The 27,898-nt window shown below is 35.3% G+C and overlaps 2 protein-coding genes and 1 long non-coding RNA gene across 3 annotated transcripts; 1 reads left to right on the plus strand and 2 right to left on the minus strand.

Annotated features, from left to right (window-relative positions):
• Positions 1-4,772: 4,772 nt before the first annotated feature.
• Positions 4,773-26,658, minus strand: LOC141403374 (serine protease snk-like). The gene is made up of 5 exons (XM_073985717.1): positions 26,584-26,658; positions 26,404-26,522; positions 25,978-26,305; positions 25,645-25,915; positions 4,773-5,928 (listed from the first exon to the last, which is right to left on the minus strand). The coding sequence occupies exons 3-5, from the start codon at positions 26,078-26,080 to the stop codon at positions 5,328-5,330; spliced, it is 975 nt and encodes a 324-aa protein (XP_073841818.1). The 5' UTR covers positions 26,081-26,305; positions 26,404-26,522; positions 26,584-26,658; the 3' UTR covers positions 4,773-5,327.
• Positions 12,318-21,011, minus strand: LOC141403372 (uncharacterized). The gene is made up of 3 exons (XM_073985702.1): positions 13,615-21,011; positions 13,460-13,544; positions 12,318-13,387 (listed from the first exon to the last, which is right to left on the minus strand). Exon 1 carries the CDS (start codon positions 21,009-21,011, stop codon positions 19,449-19,451), a length of 1,563 nt encoding a protein of 520 aa, XP_073841803.1. The 3' UTR covers positions 12,318-13,387; positions 13,460-13,544; positions 13,615-19,448.
• Positions 20,765-25,078, plus strand: LOC141403382 (uncharacterized). Its single transcript, XR_012412783.1, has 2 exons — positions 20,765-20,903; positions 20,969-25,078. It is a non-coding gene; the product is annotated as an uncharacterized lncRNA (long non-coding RNA).
• Positions 26,659-27,898: the final 1,240 nt, after the last annotated feature.

The following is a 27,898-nucleotide window of genomic DNA, read 5'->3' on the forward strand; positions in this document are numbered from 1 at the left end:
TATTCTTTGCCGACTTTGGTAGTCGTTCGATCGAAGGTCGAGATTTTAAAGGCCGCGGCACATACGGTCCGTTATGAGTCGCGTCATGCGTTAAAAAAAACAACCGCATGAAAAATGTGTAAATGATGCCAAGTTGGTTCTTGAAGTTTTCACGTGGTTGTTGTAACGTGACGCTCAACGGACCGTATGTGCCGCGGCCTAAAGGGTGAAGTAGAATAAAGAAAAACCAGAGTTCATATTCCAAATATCCATGATGAAATTATTAGTTGGCGTAAAACGCAAATCTTTCAAATGTTTTGTTATTGTGAATAAATTGTATGAGAACATAAACAAACATTTTGACATCTTGAAGAATTTTTGGCTAAAATAGAGTTGTTGTTGTGCTACTTACGTGACCAGTAGAGCGATTCTCTAACTCATTTTTTGAGTTACCGACAAAAATCGGTACAATTAAAATGTTTATAATTTCAGTAATTAACCATGTTTTGCTTGGTTTACATTTACGAAATCCACTCGATTTCAACTGTCAATTCCTTTGCGTATACGTCAAATGAAAACAAACAAAATGTTTTGTGGTTGCATGATGAATGACAAAAATGAACGGCCACACTAGCAAGCAACAACAAAGTTGTCATTCAAAACTGACAATGTGTACCCAGCTTTAAAGGGCTGGATTCTTGTTCTATGAAATGCTCTGTAAACCTGCGAGAAGATACTATTTTTTACTACGATAACATTTTTTCCTTCATGTTATCGAAAAAATAGTAAATATTAGTAGATTCTTGCAGTTCTGGAACAGACCAAAAATTTGAAATGAAAAATATTTCCTTCATATTTTTTTCATTTGAAACAGAATTGAGCCCGTTGTAAATAGATCTTGCAAATATCCAATAAAAAGAAATTTGTCCAATAAGAATTTTCCAGTTGGATCAGCTGATTTCTAACTAGGCGTTTACACAAGACAGACTGTCTGCAATTACATCCCAGGTTTACTAACACATACATACATTTGTCGGCTGTCTCCCAGCTGTCCATCAGTTTTTCACAGACAGTAGGGAAGACAAATGTTTGGCATTTTTGTAAACATAAGTGAGATAATAATTGAAATGTGTTGAAAACAAAAGAACATGAACAAAAACAAAATAGCTTCGTTCCAGTACTTTTTTAATGATAAAAGTGTCAAAAGAGCAAACTGTCGAAAATGAGTCCAACGCACACATTTTTCCAAAATGTACGGGGACAAAAAATGGCAGAAACGTCAAAAAATCTGTAACAAATGTCAAAGTCGGCGTGTCAGCGAATCAGAAGCCTACAAACATGTTGCACATTTTTGCTCGCTCAAATTTGTCGTGTAAAAAGTTTATAAAGAGAAAGCTATTCAGCGCCATTTTTGTTCAAAGAGAAGTGAACATTTTGCAACTTTTGTGGTGTACGGGAACGCATTTCGGGGAAAAATGTGCAAAATGTGTTAAATGTATAAAAACTTTTTAGTTCTGGAACGAAGCTAATATGTAAACGGAAAACAAAAAGAAATCGACAACTGTTTTTGCAGTTGTCTGGACGCCTACGTCACAGAGGCAAGTTTTGGGGTTTTGACAAATACATGTACTTATCTGTCCTGTCATGTGTAAACGCAGGGTAATCAACTAATTTATGGAAAGCTGCGAACACATCATGGCACAATAATATAGGTACAACGGCAAAAACAGCTGATTTTCACACTAGTTCTCAAAATGCATTATAGTTAATAAAATCGCACACAAAGGTTATTGTGAACAAATGGTCTGTTCCCGTACTACACATTTCTACACATTTTTACTCCGATAACCGATTTTTCCTTTATGTTATCGAAAAAAAATAGTAAAAATGTGTAGAAATGTGCAGTACTGGAACAGACCAAAATTTTGACGTTTGGTGTGATAAATAGCCCGATTATTGTTATCGATGTAAAACCTTCATATAAGAGCTGGCAAAAAATCGATGGCACTATCGATAATATCGATTATTATTAAAAATTCAATATCGATAGATAGTTTTGCCTATCGATATTATCGGAATAAAAACCCATAACCTGAAATCCATTGAAATAAATAGAAATGTCGCTGCTTTTGGGTTATGTATGTGTAAGAAAGTAAGTCCGTCAATTCCATTGCTTATAATTACTTCAAATCATGGTATAAGTAAAGAGGTAGATTTAAATGAAAAAATCTATAGAACCCTTGTTTTTCTTGAATTCCTAAAACTTCAAAATAAAAGCAACAAGTGGGTTTGTTTACAATGCATTTTTGAGCATTTTATAAAAAACGCCAAAATTGAATGAAGAGTTAAGTTTTCTCCACATAATCGAGTTGTGGATATGATAAACTGATTGTTTCTATGCAAATCTCACCAATTTCTTCCATACAAATGGTCTAAAAACAATTTTAAAAATCATTGAATTCGATTGTTTTTAAAATTGTTTGGCATATTATTCAAACACCACACACACATACACAGTTTGTTTATATTGTTTTGAAGTTTTAGGCATACTCGAATGAAAAAATTTAAAATGGCATAAAGCTTTGGCTAACCTTTCTTATTAAACCATGCTTCAAATAAATCCTCATAAAGAAGGTTAATACTATGTTTACATTTACGAAATCCACTCGATTTCAACTGTCAATTCCATTGCTCAAACGTCAAATGAAATCCAATCGATTTCAGATGAGTTTTCATTTGACGTATACACAAAGGATTTGACAGATGAAATCGAGTGGATTTCGTAAATGTAAACATAGTATAACCCGCCAAAAAGCGCTAAAGGCGAGAACACAATACATTTTTTTTTTTTGCTTAGTTTTTCCGCCTCGGTGCAGAGCAGAAAAGTGAAATTGTTGAACTTTTGAATTCTTCGCCTGGCTTCATTTTTGACACATGGTAGAACAAATATAAGGTAAAGTTAATACTACAACAAATACAACTCGAACAACAACCACAAAGGAATTTGTTTTTGTTTGTAACGTTACTGCCAGTTGTATTTGTAAACAAAACAAGGAAATGTCTATAAATTATTGGAATTTAAAAAACTAATAATTTTTCACATTTGGTTGAATATTTTGGAAAACATGAATGAAAATTCGTTACATTTTAAATTTTTATGGTTCTACATCATTCCTCTAAATGCATAAATTCTCGAAGAAAGTAGAATTCTTGCAGAAAAGTTTGGGGTCGCTGGAAATTCTTAGAAAAAGGAGAAGCTGTTTCAATGTTTTGTTTTAGAAATCAAAGAAGCACATGTTTATTAGGGCTTTATTTTTTTTTAATTTTAACAAAATACCTCACATATTAACAAATGTTGTATCGCCTCTACAAGCGGTGATTTACTGCGCGGCTTATCGTTCCAACTTGGAGGAGGTTACATATCATTGATATGAAGAAGTCTTTCTGGGAAATGTTTTTTTCCGAATGATATATTTTTTTTCTCAAAAAATATATGTCCCTAACGTACATCGAAATAGAAATAAATGTATAAAATGTCATATGAAATTTGACACTATTGCTATGTTTACATTTACGAAATTCACTCGATTTCAACTGTCAATTCCTTTGCTTATACGTCAAATGAAAACTCATTTGAAATCGATTGGATTTCATTTGACGTTTGAGCTATGGAATTGACATTTGAAATCGAGTGGATTTCGTAAATGTAAACATAGTATAACACTACAACCCAGTTCAGTCAGCTGGGTATTGCTGCTACCTTTTCTTGTTCTACCATGTTTTTGACATTTCGTTTCGGCATTCAATTTGATATAAACACGTGTTCAATCTGAAAAATAGAATTTGGCTGTAATTTTTATGCTCGGTACTAACAGGCTGTTTTTGTAAAAATGCTTGCCTTTCACACGAACAGTTCGTACTAAAACCTACACGTTCAAAAATTGGTTCTTGTAAAATGTTACGAATCTGTTTGTCACACGAATACAAACGTCAATCGCTATGAAAACCAAATTGTATCTTTGATCATGAAATCGACGAACGAATGGGCAAAAACTTTGAAAAAACTTGCTCGTACCGGCAATTTTCAGGCAGTTCCTTTTATATTTTTCGTATTTGACATTATTTTCATTGTTTTGAACACAAAACTTGTAGGAACAGAATTGCCTTTTATAAACGCAAGAGGCAAGTTTAAAAAGGAACGAGAAAAATTGCCGCAAGTAAACTCGCCTAATGTAAATCGGGACTAAGTAATGCAAATCTTGACTCAAACGTTGATTGTGATTTCGGTTTAAAGTATAATGCTTGGTATACATTTACGAGATCCACTCGATTTCAACTGTCAAATCCATATGTTAAACGTCAAATGAAATCCAGATGAGATTTCATTTGACGTTTGAGCTATGGAATTGACAGTTGAAATCGAGTGGATTTCGTAAATGTAATCTTAGCATAAGCTTCGTTCCAGAACTAAAAAGTTTTTACACATTTAACACATTTTTCACCGAAATGCGTTCCCGTACACCAAAAAAGTTGCAAAATGTTCACTTCTCTTTGAACAAAAATGGCGCTGAATAGCTTTCTCTTTAGAAACTTTCATGATGAAATTATAAGGTGGCGTAAAACGGCCAGCTGATTGGTTTCAATCTGTCAAATATTTTGTTATTGTGAATAAATTGTATGAAAACGTAAACAAACATTTTGACATATTGAAGAATTTTCGACCAAAATAGAGTTGTTGTTGTGCTACTTACGTGACATGTTAAATAGATCTTGGAAACTTTTTACACGACAAATTTGGGCGAGCAAAAATGTGCAACATGTTTGCCGGCTTCTGATTGGTTGATTCACCGACTTTGACATTTGTTCCTGTTTTTTGACGTTTCTGCTATTTTTCCGTTCCCGTACATTTTGGAAAAATGTGTATGTGGAACTCATTTTCGACAGTTTGCTCTTTTGACACTTTTATCATTAAAAAGTACTGGAACGAACCTATAAATTTTGATTGTGTTCCCGTACTTTTTAATGATAAAGCCATGGTCATCCAGAAAGACTGATGTCTTAATTTCAAGTCAAAATACATATATTTTTTTGTTTGAAATTTATTTAGCTATAACAAAATTATCAAAGAAATTTAGTTTTTATTTTCAAATAAATTTTAAAAAGTATTAAAATTGATATGTACCGATGTCTTAAATTTTCGAAAATTGCTTTCTCACACAAATTTGTTCAAAACGTACATAATTATGCGAAAGGAAAAATGACAAAAATTGCAAAAACTCATACGGAAATTCCATAACGAATGCCTCAGCCAATCAATTGTTGTATTCTCTAAATAAGGACTAATTATTTTAATTTATATATGCATTCATCCAATTCAAATAATCTTTAACTCGGGTATAAAATGACGGTACATCGGGTGTTGCACATCCACTGACACCTGTAGACGTGATACCAACTATAATGTGCATACATGGATATTGTGGATGTTGCATTAACAATGGTCCTCCGGAATCACCTTGGCAGGTATCCTTCATTTGTTTAGATCCAGCACATAAAAGCGAATTTTGTAATGATGTGGATAGTGACTCCATCAAACTTTCCGAACGATGTGCCAAACGGGCACAACTTTCATGTGAATATGGCTGCAATGTGACTTTTTTTAAATGCGATGATGGCTCTCCTGCAAACTGGACATGTCCCCAACCAATGGCAATAAACGACGACTGTTGTTCTTCGATTAAATTTACAGGTGGTAGACATGCTGGATGCTTATAACGACTAAATTTAATATTTGACGTCAAAGCAATTAATCCAATATCATTGTACGGTTCATTCATTCGATATTCTGGGTGTTCAATAATGCGTAGAATGTAATAATTCTCGGGTTGGGCGTCATCTGTGTCCGAATTAAAATCTAATTCACCCAAACGTACAAGGTTCACTTTGCCACTGAAAAGGTATTTTTAATATATATTGCATAAAAAATTATTCGACCGGAATAAAGCCCTCGGCACATACGTTCCGTTTAGTGACACGTTGGGACATGCGTTGTCCCAAAACAGTTAAATTATGTTTAACTTTAATGCGTCAGCCATGTTGTTGTTTTTCAAAAAACTTGGCATCACTTACACATTTTGCATGTGGTTGTTGTAGCGCGACGCTCAACGCACCGTATGTGCCGAGCGCTTAAGGGGCGGAAACACTTAACTAGGCGTTTAGATAAGACAATTTGTCCTAAAATACAATCCTGATTTACTAGCATACATACCATGATACAATTACCCAGGTCGTGGCATCGTAAAATTTTGAATATGTTATGTCAAAACTTTCTTTATGTTGTGGGGGAAATTACAACAAAAATAATTTTTTTATAAAGGGATTTGACTTTTTATATTCGATCAGCTGGTGTGATACCACTACCTGGTAGTTCTGCCATGATACATACATTTGTCGGCTGTCTCCCAGCCGTCCATCATGCTTTTGAAGACAATCGGGGTAACAAATGTTTGTAAAAATAAGTGAGATAATAATTGAAATATGTTGAAAACAAAAGAACATGAACAATAACAAAATATGTGAACGGAAAACAGAAAGAAATCGATGATTTTCATTCACAAATTGACAACTGTTTTCGCAGCTGTCGGGACACCGAGGAAACGAACCCACACAACCACCACTATGTGACATGTTTCGCATTAGGTAGTAGAACGGTTACACTACAGCTTTTTGCCGGGTTAACCCACTTCATGAGGACTTATTGCTTAATCTAGTCAAATCTGACCAGATTTGCCATACAAAAATTAAATCCTGTCACTACTGGGTTTATTTTAAATCCGGCACAAATCCACCAAAAATACAGTGTTGTATTCGGTATTTGTGCAAAAAAATCCAACTCTACTCAAAAAGTACCAAAAGTTGCAACTGTTTTTGCAACAGAGTTTGTCGTGTTTTACACGTTTACGATTGGTCGCATGAGATTTTATGGAGTTATTAACAGCATGTTTTTGTAAAAAGTTTTTGCCCATTCGTTCGTCGATTTCATGAACGAAGACACAATTTGGTTTTCATAGCGGTTGACGTTTGTATTCGTGTGACAAACAAATGAAAGCTTTTTATTTTCGTATTTTTTTTGGTTTTCGTAACAAAATCAGACGAACGAATACGTCAAAAATAAACGAATGGAAAAGATCCATCGTTTTGAATGAAAATTAAATAATTTGAGTAATAAATGGCACAAAACACACGGAAACTGGAAGGGAATGCACTTTTATTTATTTCCATAGAAGCACACGCGTATATGTACATCCGTTTCTTCATATTATCACAATTATTTTTGGACAAATTTGATTACATTTTTTTCTTAAGGGTTGTTTACACCATCTATCAATGTCGTATGAGATGCCAAATTTTCTACCTGCGAATGTTGTACACATAGTGTAACCACTATGAAAATTTTCATCTATCAAAATGATTTGGCAACTCATATGTAAATTTTTCATTTAGGGAGCGCTCTATTTGATACGGCATTCTCGTATGTAACATAAATTTATCAGCTGTTTTCTGTCATTCTCAAACAAAAAATGAAAAACAAAATCTTTTAAAAAAGAAAATGGAAAGGTATGTATATTTAAATATTCAGTAAAGAAAATAAATGGCGTTTATAATGTTATTTTCAGATCGATTGGTCGAAAGAAGCAGTCTTTGAAATGATTGTTTGGTGGCAAAAACATGAATGCCTCTATAACTCCAAACACCAATTCTACCAATTCAGTTTCCTTCAACCAAAATTAAAATTTGCGCAAAATTGCAACTCAACAATAAATGTAAATAATGACAAAAACACCTGTGTTTATATTTTTAGGTTATGTCATACGAAAATAACACTTGCAGGTATGAACGCACAAATTGAAAGTTGTATGGATGACGTCAATTTTGACAAACATAGAGAATGTCGAATGGGTGAAAGAAATGGCAGCTCATATGACATTGATAGATGGTGTAAACAGCCCTTTATTTTTTGTTTGTCATCTGTTTATCGGGGTTGCCATCAAGTAACACATTTTACGTGCAGATGCCTATGCAAAATTCACAAAATGAGTATCATGGAAACCCTGAAATATAAAAGCTTTTATGAAATAGACGAAAGCTTTCAGATAAAAACGAATGGTTCGTAAAATTTTACAAGAACCAAATTTTGAACGTATACGTTTTAGTACGAACGGTTCGTGTGACAGGCAAGCATTTTTACAAAAACACCCTGTAAATCTAAAGTTATTTGAAAATCATAAAATTATTTATTATTTTTACATTAGACACTTTTTTAACAAAAAGTACGTTTGATACCATGATACAAAAATGTATCCCTGTGTGTAAAATATACCAATATGAGCAAAGAGGGTACGATATCTCATACGAGAAATTGTAAAAGTGTAAAACACGACTTTATTAGTCATTTTGTATGTAAACGTAAAGGGTTGTTTACACCATCTATCAATGTCGTATGAGATGTCAAATTTTCTACCTGCGAATGTTGTACACATAGTGTGACCACTATGAAAAGTTTCATCTATCAAAATGATTTGGCAACTCATATGTACATTTTTCATTTAGGGAGCGCTCTATTTGATACGGCATTCTCGTATGTAAACATAAATTTATCAGCTGTTTTCTGGCATTCTCAAAAAAAATTGAAAAACAAAATCTTTTAAAAAAGAAAATGGAAAGTTATGTATATTTAAATATTTGGAAAAGTAAATAAAGGGCGTTTATAATGTTATTTTCAGATCGATTGGTCGAAAGAAGCAGTCTTGGAAATGATTGCTTTGTGGCAAAAATATGAATGCCTCTATAACCCCAAAAACCTATTCTACCACAACAAACATGCTAGATATTCATTTTCCTTCAACCAAAATTAAAATTTGCCCAAATTTGCAACTCAACAATAAATGTAAACAATGACAAAAACAGCTGTTTTTATATTTATAGGTTATGTCATACGAAAATAACATTTGTAGGTATGAACGCACAAATTGAAAGTTGTATGGATGACGTCAATTTTGACAAACATAGAGAATGTCGAATGGGTGAAAGAAATGACAGCTCATATGACATTGATATATGGTGTAAACAGCCCTTAAACAAACATCAGCTGACAGTTTATATCCTCGAGAAGCTAATACTTTGTTTACATTTACGAAATCCACTCGATTTCATCTGTCAATTCCTTTGCGTATACGTCAAATAAAAACTCATCTGAAATCGATTGGATTTCATTTGACGTTTGAGCAATGGAATTTACAGTTGAAATCGAGTGGATTTCGTAAATGTAAACCAAGCATAAATGTAACCAGCAAAGATTAACCCACTGGATCTATTAAACCCAGTGGGTTAACCTTCAGTAGTGTATCCGGGGTATAGAGGCTCATAGTTGTAATTGTTTGGGTTCGTATCAGCGGCTTTCCTTTTTCACTTGCAAAAAAAAAAATTAGGATCGACTCCTACGAGAAATTAATTAAAATTAATATTAAAAATGATCTTCGCCCTAATAGGCAGAATTTTAAAATAAATTAAAATCAGCTTGAGCCAGGCTGGGGTTTGAACCCACGTCCTTTAAAACCACATGAAAAAAGTGTTGTCACGGCGTGTTAGGGTTCCTAGCCAAACTTATAACTTCCAAAGACTACGCAAAGCGTTTGTCATGAAAGCCATACAATCAATGGGCAAAAATCCATCGTTGTAAAAAAATTGCATTTGAAAGAGGAAAAGTTAGATGATAGAGAAGCCGCTCCACAGCCGATATGTCTGATGTGCCTCTACCAAAGACAAAACATGTCACATAGTGGTGGTTGTGTGGGTCATCGTCAATAATTTCCTTTCTCACTTGCAAAATTTAATATTAAACATGATCTTCGCCTAATAGGCAAAATTTTCAAATGAAAAAATCATTGAGTTTTGGCCAATAAGGCCTCGGTACATAAGAGTAAGAAGCATGTAATTCTTGCTTGAGTTACTGCTGAAAAAATAATAAGTAACGGCTACGACAAATTCGAACTATGTAGCAATCTTTTATTCTTTTATACTGAATTTTTTAATCAAGAAAGCTAGCCGCTTACACTGTACAACAAAATCGAACTTTTTTTAAAATTACAAGAAACCCCGCACAGATTATGAAAGAGGACCGAAAATGAGAAGACACGTGTAACGGCGTTTTGAAAGTTTACGTCGGGAAGTAACCTAAATAGGCGTGGTAAGTTCCGCCCATTTCTACAGGTTTTGAAATATTCGACTTCAGATTCCTTGGAATCCATGCATTTTAGGTATAAAGTGTCTTTGACAATATTACTGACAACAATACGGGGTATCTTTTTGTGGAAAAAATTAACCCTCATGCGAGTCACTAAAGGGGTCTTTTTGGCCCCTTTTTTCAAAAACGTTTAAAAACTCCTTTGAAATGTGATCGTATCAGATCAAAATATTCTACAAAATTATTTGTCATAAAATTTTACTATGGGTCCCCGAATACACCAAAACTCTAAATCGTACCTAAACGCCAGAAATCTGCCAAAAGTAAAATCACGTTTTAGGGTTAATGTTGTACTTTATCTGAGTTTATTAAGTTTTGTCCCACAAAACTTCATTCTAGATAGAAGACGTCAAAGACAAAAATAATCTCCATCAAATTTCAATATAAGTCGCCGAATAAATGAAATATGTATTTGCAATATATATCAAGAAAATATATACATCAAGTTTGCCAACAAAACACCCAAATATTTTTTGAATAAATTTGTTTTGTTCTTTTTTCGAATTGATGCATGAAAGTAACATGAAATTTAGTTCTAGACGAAAGGTGTTAAAAGAAGAAATATTCTACACAAAATTCCATTGTAGGTCCCAGAAAAAACTATGTATCTAAGTAAAATACTTTGTTAAGAAGATGACTTTACAAAATTAGATATTATAGGTAAAAATTATTTGTTAAACTTTTAGACTCTTAATTAAAATTTATTCCATACTGAGTCAAAATCTCCTAAAATACCTCACTTTTTGGGGGTTGTGTCAAAAGAAGAAAGGTTCCAAATCAAATTTCATTATGAGTCTCTGAACAAAAGAATTTTGTAGCTATAATATTTAACATCTCCAAAAGCTTCCGCTTTTTATATATGATTTAGGACAATATTCTACCATTTTTATTCACATTTTCGTTATCTGCGGTCACAAAATATATTTTATTGATGTTTTTTGATAATAAATTCTTTCAGAAGATTATGTGTGCTTGATCCAAACTGCTTTTGAAATATCTATGGTGAATATATATAGGGAAATATTGATAACTCAGATCGGACTTTGAAAAATTTCGTATTTTAGTACTATAAACTAAAATAACGTCATCAGGATAAGTTATAGGTTCCTGATATTGTATGTAAAAATGCGGGGATAGTCTACGGCTATTGTTCAGTGAATATATATCTGACATACGAGTCCTAACATCCATGATTTTGGCATGGTTCTAAATATTATATTGATAGCAGCTACCCCTGCTCTGACAAAATTGACTGAATTAGCCCTAGAAACTGACATACATGTGTGTATAATGAACGATCATAACAAATTTAGTTAAGATATGGCTAGTTACTTCGATTTCAAGGGTTAATTCAGTAAATTTTGTCAGAGCAGGAGTAGCTGCCATCATTATAGTATTTAGGACCATGCCAAAATCATGGATGTTAGGACTCGTATGTCAGATATATATTCACTGGACAGTAGCCGTAGACTGTCCCCGAATTTTCACATACAATATCATGAACCTACGACTTATCCTGATGACTTTATTTTAGTTTATAGTACTAAAATACGTAATTTTACAAAGTCCGATCTGGGTTGTCAATATTTTCCCTATAAATATATTCATCATAGATATTTCAAAAACAGTTTGGATCGAAAGAATTTATTATTCTCAAAGAATTTATTATGAAAAAACATCAATAAAATATATTTTGTGACCACAGATTGTTACGTGTGCCTGCATCCGGTGTGGGGAATGATATCAATTGGACTCCGGCTAACACAGTCGCCTTTCCCTCGGGTGTAAGTCCCAACCCTGACATCCCATCCTAAGGCACGCAACAGTTTTAACAAAAGTAACACTACATAAACAACAACACTACCACCAAGATGTATCACCACTCTCTGGAAACCCGGAACCGATGGCTTAGTATCTGCCCACCCAACCTAGATCACATTGTCCTTTTTTTCCACTATGTGACCCCATTACCCGCCCACATCACATCACTTACCTCGTCGTTAATCCTTCCCACTCAAAAACTAACACATCATAATTTTTCTGTATAACGTTACAACAATCAAATCATATTTATTACTAATAATTTTAATAACCCTAATACAGTCACAAAAACAATATAAATATCAAGTAATGAAATCAAAATAAAAATGTTTTTAAATTAAAGGTATATAAATAAAAGTATAGTAAAAAAAATAATATCTTTTAATCTATTTCTTTTGTTTTCTCAATTATCATGAGCTATTTTAAAAAGCAACGGCTATTCGCCCAATTTACGAGCGGTCTGGTGACCAAAAATTATTAAAAAAAAATGTTTACTTTTGAGTCAAGTTGACAAAACAAACGGTGAATAATCACCAAGCAACAATCAAAAAAAAATAGAATTCAAGTACTTTGCTTTTCTTCGTAATCAAATATTAATTTCCGAACTTTTGTCGAAACACCCTAATATCCTTCAAAAAGAGCTCTTTTCTGGGTTATTATAAGGGGCTATCAAGAATTATCAATCCAAGCACTTGTCTGTCTTTTTGAATGTTGAAAAACACTACGAATTTTCACAGACATCAAAAACAAACATAAATATTTTAAAAAAAAATTATCAATAAAACTAAATATCAAATAAATAGATCATCGAATCAAAAAGGTAAGTAGTAAAGGTTATACATAATACGTCATAATAAAAAGGTTAGTAAAAGCACATAGTTTCCTTCTCTTTTGCGGATTAAGATGCTGGAATGTTTTCATTTAAATTTTCTTTTCCTTTCCGGATCTCTGCAATAATACTCACACACGCCTAAGAATATGCTTTGCAGAATACGCCACTATTGGTCTTTCCTGGCGTTTAGGACACAAATATCAACAGGCTGGTGCTGTCCCAATATGACACATTTAGGTGTCCCAAATAAATTTGTATTGGTGCTGAGCTGTGGTTTCGTGGAACGTATGGTTTTATTGTAGCTTCTCTCCATAGATGGCATTGGGGAGCAATTCAGATAACCCTTACTAGATAACACCGTTCCTATCTTTTTCTGGGGGTTAGGTCCTGGATACGGTGATTTCTCTATTTTCCACCAGGGCTTTTTCGACACACCAGCGGATTCGGCCTGCCTACCCGAAAATTAACATTTATTAATATAAATTATTCACTCAATTTCGTGTTGTTTTCTCAATAAGTTTTACCTTTTATATATCCGCTGGATTCTAAATAATATTTTGTGTCGTCTATTGAAGCTTTAAACACACTATTCCTTATCTCCACTTTTTTCTAATAACAAAAAAATACCGAGAAATTATACACTATAATTCATCGTCCTTTACATCACTTTTAATTATACCTATTGATTTGGGTGAATAAATTACTATTAATTTATAAATTTAATCAGTTTTTCTTCACAAACAAATAGTTTTAACTGTTTTAGAAATTATTTTTGGTAATTCTACCGCGAAAACTGTGAGGTTTCCTCACTCAGCACCAATTAAATAACTAAATTTTTTGAACAAAGTACTCTCTTTTATAACCTAGCAAAGAGCAATGGCAGTATTCCAACAATCGACATTTTAGTAAAATAAATTCAGGCTATCCCTTTTTTAAGATTAAATCAACATTTGTCCCTTTCTATAGTCTCCTACGGGTACCTCTGTCTCCTAAATTAATTTTAAGAGAATTTTAAGTTTCAAAAGTGCCTTACGTCATCATTAAGAGAGTGTCTTTCTGTGTCGGTAAGACCGTACCTCCCATCTCAGTGGAATGATAGCCCTACCCAGTTTCGTCTGTCCCAAACTCAGAATACCTAACAATTGAACACAACAAAGAATATGTCAAAAGAAACAACAGATTGAAGGAAGCCGGTGGTAATTTGTATTGTTCCAGTTTTTATATTTAATTATTTGATTACTAATGGCATTTTTCTCTTTTCAGATTAAGTTTTCCCCATATGGAAGGATGCAGCAGTCATCAAAATACTTGGAAGATGGTGTTTCCATTCCACTAAACGATTCTGATGACTTTTTCATTCATCCATATGTGGCAAACTGCCTGGGTTAGCCTTCGATGGTGAAGATGGCTAACCTGGCTTCCATGGGTGCATTCCACGGCAAATAGGAACACCCCAACGAATATGAAAAACATAAAAAAACAATATCTCCTCCACCTGCACTTGGGCATGGCTAGCCATATGGTTACCCCTTTGTAGTGCCCAAGTGTCAATTTGTGGAGAGGACATTTGGGCATGGCTAAACATACGTAATACTATGTTTACCCCCTTTTTAGTGCCCAGATGTCTCTATTAAGGGCTTAGCTCCCCCCACTCCCCATCTCGACATGTATTTTGGGAGTTAATGATAATTAAGCGTGGTTATGGAGACCGCCACGGGGCAAAAAAGGTCTCGCCCTAGGGTCTTTCCACGCAAAATTTTTTTTCGTCGGCATGGCTGGACTTTGTACTTTTGGGGGGGGCCTCGCAACAAAACTCCATCACTGACTAAGGATGCCGGCAGTGATGGTGTGCGTGGACCTGCGCTCTGTTCATCTGTTTGGATTCCAACGTGGGGAACTCCCACACCCTGAGATATAGCCGGGCAATGAAGTTAGGGAAGTATGAATATATTACTCTGCACTTAAGTTCAGTTACTTGGTGTAACTTTGTTTTATTTACAGGGGGATCTGGTTGAATGGAATAAACAAAATAGTTGGCCTTTTTTTCATAGATGGACGCATAAAGGAGAGTAATCACCGATGGTGAGTTTTGTGTTTGGGTATATATCGTCTATATGGGGCAATATTTGGAACTAGGTAGTAGGCTAATTAGTGGGAATTATACTTGAAGATCGTATTATCAGGCAGGTGTATAATTAAAACTATATAAAAGGGTGTAAATGAGTGGGTGTATAATCGAGAGGGTGTATAAATGGGTGGGAGTATAATCGGGTAGGTGTATAAATGGGTGGGTGTATAATCGGGTAGGTGTATAAATGGGGACAATACGAACACAAAAAAAAATCAGGTAGATGGATATCACAGAAAATCGTTATATTGCACTATAAAGCCAAACTTAATACTATTAGGACGTCACAAACATTGATGCTTATCCTAATTGTATCACAGTTTAGTTTCTTTATTGCATTAATTACGATTTTATATCCTTTACGTGATATATTCCAATGGGACTCCCTTTAAGGTTTTCCAGTTCATACATGTTATTACCCACGGGCTTTACAACCCGACATTTGATGAACTTCTTACAGAATTTTGCGTTCACATTTTTCGAAAAGTCGGATTGGACGATATTTCGACGATACACCTCTTGTCCTGGTATAAATTTTACCAATCTTGCCCTCTTATTGTACCTTTCTGAGCTTCTTGAGTATGCTTTGTGTAGGTTTTCTTTAATTTTTCCTCTTAATAACTCCAGTTTCTCAGGCCTCTGCAACTCTTTCACCTCGTGATCCGTCATCGACATAAGTTTCCGGGCCAGATGGTAATCCTGGCCACTGGAAAACATATGGAATCCGAATAAAGCGAAGAATGGTGAGACTCCCGTTGCAGAGTGCACCGAGTTGCGCAAAGCACACTCGATCTCAGAAAGATAAAGATCCCATTCGCGTTGGTCCTCATCTAGATACGTTCTTATTGCCGTGATGACGGACTGATTCACCCGCTCCGACGCATTGGATTGCGGGGAATAGAAAGCTGTCTTTAAATGTGTAATTTTATACCGTTTAATCATTTCTTGAAAAGCTTTGGAAGTGAATTGGGCCCCATTGTCGCTATGTATGACTTCGGGGACACCAAATTTGTGATATATTTCTTCCACTAGAAATTTTATTACGTTGGCAGTCGTGGCATCCTTCATGGCTTTTAAAAACGTAAATTTAGAAAAATGATCAACCACTATAAAAATATATGCATTGCCCTTTTTCGATCTAGGATATTTTCCAAGAAAATCGATGTATATTTTCTGAAAAGGGCGATCAGTTGTCACCTCTTTTCCTATTTGGGGCATAAGATGTTGGTTACTAGACTTCACCTCTTTGCATATTTGACAATTTCGAATGTATTCTCTAACTTGGGTTGTCATGTTTGGCCAATAAAAGAATCTTTTTAGTTTTTCAAGGGTTTTAGCGATACCTCCATGACAAGACGTAGGCGATTTATGCGTTTTGTCTATGATTTCGTGAGTAATACCACTCGGGATCCATAATTTCCATCTCAAATCTTCATCACTATCTTGATTCGGGAGATGTTTTTTAAAGATCAGGCCGTTTTCTACCTTGAGGTCAGGCAATTTTTCTAAGTTTTCTTGGATAGTCCTTATCAAGTCAAGATATTCTTCACTTTCAAACTCAACGGTTTCAAAGTCAAGATAATCGGACATATTAAGTTCCTCGATATGATCATCGGTGGGGGCTCTAGATAACATATCTGCTACCACATTTTCGGAACCTTTCCTATGCATGATGTCGAAATTGTATGACTGAAGTTGAAGGGACCATCGAGCTAGCCGACCACTCAAATCCTTCAAAGACATTAACCATTTCAGTGACGCATGATCTGTGATTACCGTAAACGGCATCATTTCTACGTATGGCCGGAACTTCCTTATTGCCATTACCGCTGCCAAGCATTCCTTCTCGGTCACGCTGTAATTGCGTTGACACGAGTTAAGCTTCTGCGAGTAAAAGGCAATAGGGTGTTCCTCCTCCTTATCATTAAGTTGGTATAGAACAGCCCCTATACCATACTCGGATGCATCACACTGAATATAGAAATGCTTTGAAAAATCTGGGTGGCGGAGCACAGGCGCAGATGTAAGGGCCTTTTTCAGACTCTCAAACGCATTTATAGCTTCCTCGCCTATCTCGAACTTCTTGTTTTTCCTAAGTGTATCCGTTAAGGGTGCAGATAAGGTGGCGAAGTCCTTGATGAACCGGCGGTACCAGCCCGCGGTTCCAAGGAAACTTCTCACTTCTCGTGGATTACGAGGTATTTTGATGTTCCTTATCGCCTTGACTTTATCCGGGTCCGTTTTCAATTTGCCCTGTCCTATGATGAATCCTAAATATTTTAACTCTTTAAAGCAGAATTGTGACTTTTTCATCCCGATTGTCAAGTTGGCTTTTTTGAGACATATTGCGACTTCATTTAGAAGTTTTAAGTGTTCTTCAAAGTCGCTAGAGATTACTAGGAGGTCATCTAGATAGATAAAAACATTTTCTTTGAGTCGCTGAGGAACAGAGAAGTGCGCAAGTAGCTGATTTTGACACTCATAAGCCACATGCTGAAAAGCAAGCGTATGTGCGGCTTGCTACTCTAAAAAATAAATGCAAGTGTTGCTTGCCATTCTCAAAATATGTACGAGTGTGGCTAGCCACTCATAAAATAAGTTGTTTAAAAATGGATATTTTTTGACACTTGCGTATGCTTTGTCAAGTAGTTTTAAATACGCAATAACAATTTTTGTCTTACTTTTTTGCTCATTGCACATCAAGTATTGTTTTCAACCCTTGTAATTCAACCGATTGTCTCGTGCTCTCCGAGAGAATGAGAGCTAAGATCACTGATTTTCAAACGTTAAAAGAACATGCAAAAACACACATAACATTCCAAGCAAATAAAGAAAAGCATACACAAACGAAACAACAACAAATAAAATTACAATTGTTTATTTTTTGTAGTGTTGTGTGTGTGCTTCCACTTGATAAGTCACTTGGCAAACAATCTACGATTGCGAGTTTTGTAACAGTGCAAAATATGATGAATACTTGTTTTACTTATTACGCACAAGCAACGGTCTTGATGCGTCGCAAGTATTTTTGGTGGTGGTGGAAAAAATACCGAGTGCGAGAAAACACATGCGTTAAAATAGCAAAAGGCCCAAAAAACTTGTGCGTGCTCAATTGGCTTACGGGGGCAAGTAACTCATTGATGATCTCTGCTGAGGAATGACCTTGTCCATTAACCGGCATAAGCGCTGCGCTGCGTTACAGAGCCCGAACGGCATTACCCTGAACTGGTATAATGGCCGTCCAGGAACTGTAAACGCAGTGCAGGCTTTGCTATCGTCGTCGAGTTCAATTTGCCAAAAGGCGAACTTCAAATCGACGCTACTAATGAAATAGGTCTCATCTATTCTACTCAGAATGCCATCGATGTTTTGAAGAGGGTATGCATCTTTAACGGTCAGTTTATTTAACTTCCTAGCGTCCAAACAAAATCTATTTTTGCCAGGTTTCCTGACCACTGTCGTTCTATTGCTCCATGGACTTTCCGACTCTTCAATTACGTTTAGTCGGAGCATACTGTCAACCTCTTCATATACAATCGCCTGAACCGCCGGGGACAAAGGATAATGGCGATCCTTTACAGGTTCTGCCCCTTCGATCAGTTTGATCGAATGCTTTTCTAAATTTGTTTTGCCAAGACCCTTTTCCTCAAACGTATCAAAGTTCCTGATGACATCATCTAATCTTTTCTGTTGTTCTGGAGACAGTTCATGGGGATTCAATTTATATGGTTCATCATCTACTATATCCTTTCGTAGTTTTTCTATGTTTATTTCATCAACCCCAATAACTTCAGGTGCTAAATTATATTCCTTCCAGAAATCCACTCCTAGATATACCTCCTGTTCCAAATCTGGACAGAGATAAAAATCCAGTTCTTGAATTATATTTTTATATTTAATGGGCAAGTTCACCTTTCCTAATATTCTATGCTGGTGACCAGCTGCGGTTTTGACCGTTGTAAATACGGGTCTTAAATCTACCTGAATTAACTCCAAAAACTCTCGGCAGCCTTTTCCTAAAACACTGACCGAAGCCCCAGTGTCTAGTAAACCTACTTTCTTTATCCCTTGGATTTCTACTTCGGCATATACCCTTTTGTCGTTTATCATATCGATTCTCTTTACCGATTCCACTATCTTTTGCATCTCCTTCTTCTTTCCTTTAAACTTTTTACGGGTCTTATAGATTCTGGAATCCTCAAAATTGGCTAGTTTATCATTTCCCATAATTCTGTTGCGGGCCTCTTCATAATTTTGTTTTCGTACCTCTAAAGGAACATAATGTCTCATTTGAGGGTTAAAGTGCTCATTATTGACTGCTGATAGATTTTGCAATATTGAATTTGGGGTTTGAATTGAAGACTTTCCTAAAATTTTAGTTACTTTCAGGGGTTCTCCGCTGGACGTGGCCCCCCTTTGTTCTCCACGCCCCTGCTGCGGTTTCCCGACTGGCAAATACTACATTTCGGCGTTTTCGTGCCTGGATTGCCGCATTTGTAGCAGAACAATGCCCTCTCTGCTGCGTCGCAGTCTCGGAATACATGGCCAGGTTTATTGCAATTCCAACATGTAATATTGGCGTTAGGTTTCCTTCCCATTTGTATTGCATCAACTTCTCCAATATCGTTTCCCATTCTATAGTTATCATATGGACATTCATGGAAGTCGACGTTGACTTCGTTAACCTGCCTTATGGGACGATTTGGTGGAAGAACAGCCCTATTTTCACGCCTTAGGAAGATCTTTTCCCCCTCATTGCATTCAATCCTTAGATGTTCTACCGAACTCACTGGGATTGGGTACACGATTCTACTAATGTTCTCCCTTATATTCCTTTTCAGGATCTTAATCATGTCGTAATCTGAAATCGGCTGGACAAGTTTGGTTCTAATCTGACCCATAGTGTGGAAGAAATTGTCAATGGTCTCATTGGGTTGTTGTTTCCGTTGAACCAGCTCGGTGACAATTTCGAAATTCGACTTGGAACTCTGATATTGGTTCAATAGGCTAAATTTGAGATGTTCCCAATCATGGTGTTTATTTGTCTTTTGGAACAACCAATACCAGGATTCCGCACGTCCTGACAACAGAAGTGGGAAGTCACGGATTACCTCCGACCAAGGAATATCATATTGCTTCTTAAAATATTCGAGACGATAAACAAATTCTTCTACTCCCAGCCCTGTTGAGCTGCCATCAAATTTTAGACCGAATTTGTTTATCCTGACACTGGTTTTTGGGTCAAATGGAGCCTGGCGATTAATATTTGCATTTGTTTGCGACTGATGATTCCTATTAAGAGATTGTGGTCCCACGGGGTTATTCTGAGGAATTGCCGGTACGGCCAATGCATTGGAAGATGTCGGAACTTCGGAATTTGGATCCCTATTGTGGGTCTCGGTTCCCCTAATGTTTCCCTGTAAAGGTGTTTGAGGAGCTAGTGGGATCAAGGATGTTGAATTACCATTGTTCCCGACAGGTTGTTCTATCGGAGTGCCGTTTCCTACTGGCCTATTTTCCCCTCCAGATTTTCTCTCATTTCCTGCCCTATTATTTCCCTCCGTTACTGCCTTTGTTAACTCTATTAATGATCTCTTTATCTCATCCATTTCATCTTTCAGATCTTTTATCTTATCTTCTATGAGACGATCTCCCACATCTTGGTTTTGGGGTCCCTTACCTGCTGCATTGTTTGCTGATTGTGGACCTCCCGCAAGACCCTGGAGGAAGACGGGTCCCAAGGAGTTGGAAATGGGTGAATTAACATTGATTGTGCGGGATAAGTCCCTAATCTGGCCATCATTTGTAGGATTACTTCCTTCCGATTCTTCCATTTCTTGGTTAGTATCGTCTCTTTTCTTTTTATTGTCAATAATAATAGATCTATTAATATCAAATACCGTAGGTCTATCCCTTTTCCTGCTCTTTGACCGAGTTCCTGCACTCATTACCTTTCCAGTACCAGAAGTTAAAAAAAACGTAATTGGAATCTATTCAAAAGTGGGTTTAAGTCACTTTCTATCTTCCTACTAAGTATATTTTCTATTTTTAAACTCTGTTTCTTTTCAATTATATATCTTTATAGGAGGATTATTGACGAGATGTGATGTGTGCGGTGATCTCTAGCCTTCAAACGTGGTTTCCAATGGTGGTGATACATAAAACAGACTAACACAAATTTTGAACAAAAAATTATACTATTTATATATGACCTGATATGTCGACTTCGCGACCCTATCATTCGACTCAACTTTGTATGATACTACATCCCTAGAAGTGCTCTAGAGTGGCTATCCACATATTGGGTCGGTTCACATAAAAATACCAAGCTGAAACTAACATTTGTAACATTCCCAAAACATACATTACAACTACCTGTAGGTCCCATCGTACCCCGTAGGATAATACGTATTTTGGGTTTGAATAAGTCTTTCCTGTGCCTCAGTCGCGACCCCCCAGAGTATACCATTCCATACAACATTCTAGCTCATTGTCCAGAATGGATATGACATGATATCCTCCGTCGGATTTAACTTCGGCTGGAAAAGTGGGTCTATTGATAATGCTCTATTGGGCTATTTCCTAGCGTTTCGGTGACATACACTAACAAGTTCTAAAAATTTTTTTGGGCGCCATATTGTTACGTGTGCCTGCATCCGGTGTGGGGAATGATATCAATTGGACTCCGGCTAACACAGTCGCCTTTCCCTCGGGTGTAAGTCCCAACCCTGACATCCCATCCTAAGGCACGCAACAGTTTTAACAAAAGTAACACTACATAAACAACAACACTACCACCAAGATGTATCACCACTCTCTGGAAACCCGGAACCGATGGCTTAGTATCTGCCCACCCAACCTAGATCACATTGTCCTTTTTTTCCACTATGTGACCCCATTACCCGCCCACATCACATCACTTACCTCGTCGTTAATCCTTCCCACTCAAAAACTAACACATCATAATTTTTCTGTATAACGTTACAACAATCAAATCATATTTATTACTAATAATTTTAATAACCCTAATACAGTCACAAAAACAATATAAATATCAAGTAATGAAATCAAAATAAAAATGTTTTTAAATTAAAGGTATATAAATAAAAGTATAGTAAAAAAAATAATATCTTTTAATCTATTTCTTTTGTTTTCTCAATTATCATGAGCTATTTTAAAAAGCAACGGCTATTCGCCCAATTTACGAGCGGTCTGGTGACCAAAAATTATTAAAAAAAAATGTTTACTTTTGAGTCAAGTTGACAAAACAAACGGTGAATAATCACCAAGCAACAATCAAAAAAAAATAGAATTCAAGTACTTTGCTTTTCTTCGTAATCAAATATTAATTTCCGAACTTTTGTCGAAACACCCTAATATCCTTCAAAAAGAGCTCTTTTCTGGGTTATTATAAGGGGCTATCAAGAATTATCAATCCAAGCACTTGTCTGTCTTTTTGAATGTTGAAAAACACTACGAATTTTCACAGACATCAAAAACAAACATAAATATTTTAAAAAAAAATTATCAATAAAACTAAATATCAAATAAATAGATCATCGAATCAAAAAGGTAAGTAGTAAAGGTTATACATAATACGTCATAATAAAAAGGTTAGTAAAAGCACATAGTTTCCTTCTCTTTTGCGGATTAAGATGCTGGAATGTTTTCATTTAAATTTTCTTTTCCTTTCCGGATCTCTGCAATAATACTCACACACGCCTAAGAATATGCTTTGCAGAATACGCCACTATTGGTCTTTCCTGGCGTTTAGGACACAAATATCAACAGGCTGGTGCTGTCCCAATATGACACATTTAGGTGTCCCAAATAAATTTGTATTGGTGCTGAGCTGTGGTTTCGTGGAACGTATGGTTTTATTGTAGCTTCTCTCCATAGATGGCATTGGGGAGCAATTCAGATAACCCTTACTAGATAACACCGTTCCTATCTTTTTCTGGGGGTTAGGTCCTGGATACGGTGATTTCTCTATTTTCCACCAGGGCTTTTTCGACACACCAGCGGATTCGGCCTGCCTACCCGAAAATTAACATTTATTAATATAAATTATTCACTCAATTTCGTGTTGTTTTCTCAATAAGTTTTACCTTTTATATATCCGCTGGATTCTAAATAATATTTTGTGTCGTCTATTGAAGCTTTAAACACACTATTCCTTATCTCCACTTTTTTCTAATAACAAAAAAATACCGAGAAATTATACACTATAATTCATCGTCCTTTACATCACTTTTAATTATACCTATTGATTTGGGTGAATAAATTACTATTAATTTATAAATTTAATCAGTTTTTCTTCACAAACAAATAGTTTTAACTGTTTTAGAAATTATTTTTGGTAATTCTACCGCGAAAACTGTGAGGTTTCCTCACTCAGCACCAATTAAATAACTAAATTTTTTGAACAAAGTACTCTCTTTTATAACCTAGCAAAGAGCAATGGCAGTATTCCAACAATCGACATTTTAGTAAAATAAATTCAGGCTATCCCTTTTTTAAGATTAAATCAACATTTGTCCCTTTCTATAGTCTCCTACGGGTACCTCTGTCTCCTAAATTAATTTTAAGAGAATTTTAAGTTTCAAAAGTGCCTTACGTCATCATTAAGAGAGTGTCTTTCTGTGTCGGTAAGACCGTACCTCCCATCTCAGTGGAATGATAGCCCTACCCAGTTTCGTCTGTCCCAAACTCAGAATACCTAACAATTGAACACAACAAAGAATATGTCAAAAGAAACAACAGATTGAAGGAAGCCGGTGGTAATTTGTATTGTTCCAGTTTTTATATTTAATTATTTGATTACTAATGGCATTTTTCTCTTTTCAGATTAAGTTTTCCCCATATGGAAGGATGCAGCAGTCATCAAAATACTTGGAAGATGGTGTTTCCATTCCACTAAACGATTCTGATGACTTTTTCATTCATCCATATGTGGCAAACTGCCTGGGTTAGCCTTCGATGGTGAAGATGGCTAACCTGGCTTCCATGGGTGCATTCCACGGCAAATAGGAACACCCCAACGAATATGAAAAACATAAAAAAACAATATCTCCTCCACCTGCACTTGGGCATGGCTAGCCATATGGTTACCCCTTTGTAGTGCCCAAGTGTCAATTTGTGGAGAGGACATTTGGGCATGGCTAAACATACGTAATACTATGTTTACCCCCTTTTTAGTGCCCAGATGTCTCTATTAAGGGCTTAGCTCCCCCCACTCCCCATCTCGACATGTATTTTGGGAGTTAATGATAATTAAGCGTGGTTATGGAGACCGCCACGGGGCAAAAAAGGTCTCGCCCTAGGGTCTTTCCACGCAAAATTTTTTTTCGTCGGCATGGCTGGACTTTGTACTTTTGGGGGGGGCCTCGCAACAAGATAACGAAAATGTGAATAAAAACAGTAGAATATGGTCCTAAATCATATATAAAAAGCGAAAGCTTTTGGAGATGTTAAATATTATAGCTACAAATTTCTTTTGTTCAGAGACTCATAATGAAATTTGATTTGGAACATTTCTTCTTTTGACACAACCCCCAAAAAGTGAGGTATTTTAGGAGATTTTGACTCAGTATGGAATAAATTTTAATTAAGAGTCTAAAAGTTTAACAAATAATTTTTACCTATAATATCTAATTTTGTAACGTCATCTTCTTAACAAAGTATTTTACTTAGATACACAGTTTGTTCTGGGACCTACAATGGAATTTTGTGTAGAATATTTCTTCTTTTAACACCTTTCGTCTAGAACTAAATTTTATGTTACTTTCATGCATCAATTCGAAAAAAGAACAAATCAAATTTATTCAAAAAATATTTGGGTGTTTTGTTGGCAAACTTGATGTATATATTTTCTTGATATATATTGCAAATACATATTTCATTTATTCGGCTACTTATATTGAAATTTGATGGAGATTATTTTTGTTTTTGACGTCTTCTTTCTAGAATGACGTTTTGTGGGACAAAACTTAATAAACTCAGATAAAGTACAACATTAACCCTAAAACGTGATTTTACTTTTGGCAGATTCCTGGCGTTTAGGTACGATTTAGAGTTTTGGTGTATTCGGGGACCCATTGTAAAATTTTATGACAAATAATTTTGTAGAATATTTTGATCTGATACGATCACATTTCAAAGAGTTTTTTAAACGTTTTTGAAAAAAGGGGCCAAAAAGACCCCTTTAGTGACTCGCATGAGGGTTAATTTTTTCCACAAAAAGATACCCCGTATTGTTGTCAGTAATATTGTCAAAGACACTTTATACCTAAAATGCATGGATTCCAAGGAATCTGATGTCGAATATTTCAAAACCTGTAGAAATGGGCGGAGCTTACCACGCCTATTTAGGTTACTTCCCGACGTAAACTTTCAAAACGCCGATACACGTGTCTCCTTTTTTTCGGTCCTCTTTCATAATCTGGCCGAATTATCTTGTAATTTTTTTATGTGTTGTACAGTGTTATGTACTAGGCCTTTATGGGAATTGACTTTGAAAATATAACGTGTTCGATTCTATGAATTTTAAAGGGGAAGAGGAATAAACTTTATAAAACTTACAGTGGAGAGTGAAAACAATGTGCTGCCGTTAATATATGGTTACTGCTTATTATAGTCCCACCACAAAGCCAATTTATATTCGTTAATGACTCAGCACTGCCCAAGCGTGCAGCAAAGGGAAATTCCTGGGGAAGGGCATTTACACCGCCCACAATAAAGCCGGTTCCTGTCTTACAGTGATCTTGGACAAATGATACACCTTGGGCATCGGGATGAAAATAGCTTATTGTTACGTTCTCATCATACAACTGCTGTTTGTATTCCGAACAACCTTAGAAAAATAAATACAAACACTTATTTTACGAATACACATGTAAGAATCTCACTACTAACGTTGTTCATTCCGATCTTGTCCGACAACAACAGTTACGTATAATGACAGCAACAAACCAAAAAATTTCGAAACGTCTTCAACTTGTTTGTCATAAAATTGCATTATTTTATTTAATTGTGACACACATTCAGATTACTTGTTTATACTTCGGATGCGGTTAATATGACAATGATTTCAACATTTAGATTTAAAAATAATTCGGGTTCTACACTTTACTTGTGTCCATATGGCTAATTAGCAATAATTCGTAGAATTATGACGTCTTCATTTATTTAAACCATGATGAAATTATAAGGTAGCGTAAAACGCCAGCGTCGTGGTTTCAATCTGCCAATTTTGTTGTTATTGTGAATAAATTGTACGAAAACGTAAATAAACACTTTGACATATTACGGCCAAAATAGAGTTGTTGTTGTGCTACTTACGTGACCTTGTAAATAGATCTTGATTTAATCGATTTTTGTTTACAATAGGGTGTTACGAAATTGAAAATGCATAACTTATAGTTAAAAATATTTTTAACGAACCACGCTTATTGGAAATGCTGAAAGACAAAAACAGGTTAATTTGTTTCTTGTTATGTTGTTTAACGGAATAAACAATACATTTTTTGCGATATAAAAGGCACACAGGGGTGCTTTTATAATAGAAAATTGGTGAAGTAGGTTTACACTGGCATCAATTATCACGTTTAATATACATCCTTTTATGTTTCTTTCTTTTTTAATTTTAAAAACTCTACACAATCGATATAGGTACATCGCCGAGGACGAATGTTTTCCCTAGCTACATCTATTTGTCATTACATCGCATATAAGTTTATTAGAGCCATCTGCATGTGATAAATATGCATTACCAAACACCATAGACTAATTAAATATAGACAACGGAAGATGTTGTTATCTTACTCCGCCAGATGCCACACCAGCATATTCTCCGGATGGTACATACTCAAAAGCTTTGTTCCCGTAATTTTTAATAGTAAAACTCGTAAAAGAGAAAAAGAGGGAAAAATTGTTCTCACACAAAAGTTTTTTCAAAATGTTCGGGAACGCAAAAATATAAAAAACGTCATGCCATGTTCATATCAGCATTTGAATAACGTCGTTCGTTCTCATAATTACGTACACGAATTAACCCGTTCAAACGACATGGTACACAATTCATAGCAACATGATTCATATTTTCATAGTTTTTGTTTACTGATTTTAAAGAAAGTTTCAGCCAAAAGACGAGTAAAATTTATTAATATGAACTGAAAAAATATTTGCCCTTCTTTCGGATATCTATTTAATATTAAATTATATTATTTTCATTCATGTTTTCTATTTTTTCTCACAATTTTGGTGTTTTCAGAACATTTTTTATTTTTCTATTTTCAAAATTAACGAGAGAGAGAGAGGCCTGCCAAAATAACTTTTTGGTATACAGACTTTCTGGCAGTCATTTAATTTTTGTTTCTAAATTTGTACGCGAATTTGAAAAGATGGACAAGAAATGCAACTGCAAAGAAAGAGAAGACAAAATTTGCTATGATTTAAATGTGTACTAGTCGTTAAACCGCTTACTTTTCATTCACGTTTTGCAGTTGCTCTGTTCCAGAACCTGCAAGAAGCTACTATTTTTTATGTTTCTTTTTGACATTGCTGCCAAATCTACCATTTTTCCGTTCCTTTACTTTTCTGTTAAAAATGTTCATGAGAGAGCAATTTTGACACTTTTCTCTTTTACCACTCTTACCATTAAAAAGTAAAGGAACAAAGCTTCATTCTTAAGCTAAAAACACATCCCAGCAAAAAAAGTTGTAAGTTGTGCAATTGGAGTTATCATTTCACAACATCTTTCGATGTAGTCCAGCAGAGTTATGAAAAATGCAGTCCATTCGTTACATTTTATAAGCAGTTGCTTTATAGATCCCTA

The sequence above is a fragment of the Musca autumnalis genome, unplaced genomic scaffold, assembly GCF_047663935.1.
Source record: "Musca autumnalis isolate F117 unplaced genomic scaffold, ASM4766393v1 scaffold_1, whole genome shotgun sequence".
NCBI classification, from domain to species: Eukaryota; Metazoa; Arthropoda; class Insecta; order Diptera; family Muscidae; genus Musca; species Musca autumnalis.

Bases quoted from the DNA above. Each gene is read 5' to 3' on its own strand.
- LOC141403372 (XM_073985702.1), bottom strand. From the start codon at position 21,011: ATGAGTGCAGGAACTCGGTCAAAGAGCAGGAAAAGGGATAGACCTACG.
- LOC141403374 (XM_073985717.1), bottom strand. From the start codon at position 26,080: ATGCAATTTTATGACAAACAAGTTGAAGACGTTTCGAAATTTTTTGGT. The intron at 25,916-25,977 runs GTTAGTAGTGAG...TATTTTTCTAAG, and splicing joins ACAAGATCGGAATGAACAAC to GTTGTTCGGAATACAAACAG. The intron at 5,929-25,644 runs GTAAGTTTTATA...ATACCTTTTCAG, and splicing joins CATTGTTTTCACTCTCCACT to TGGCAAAGTGAACCTTGTAC.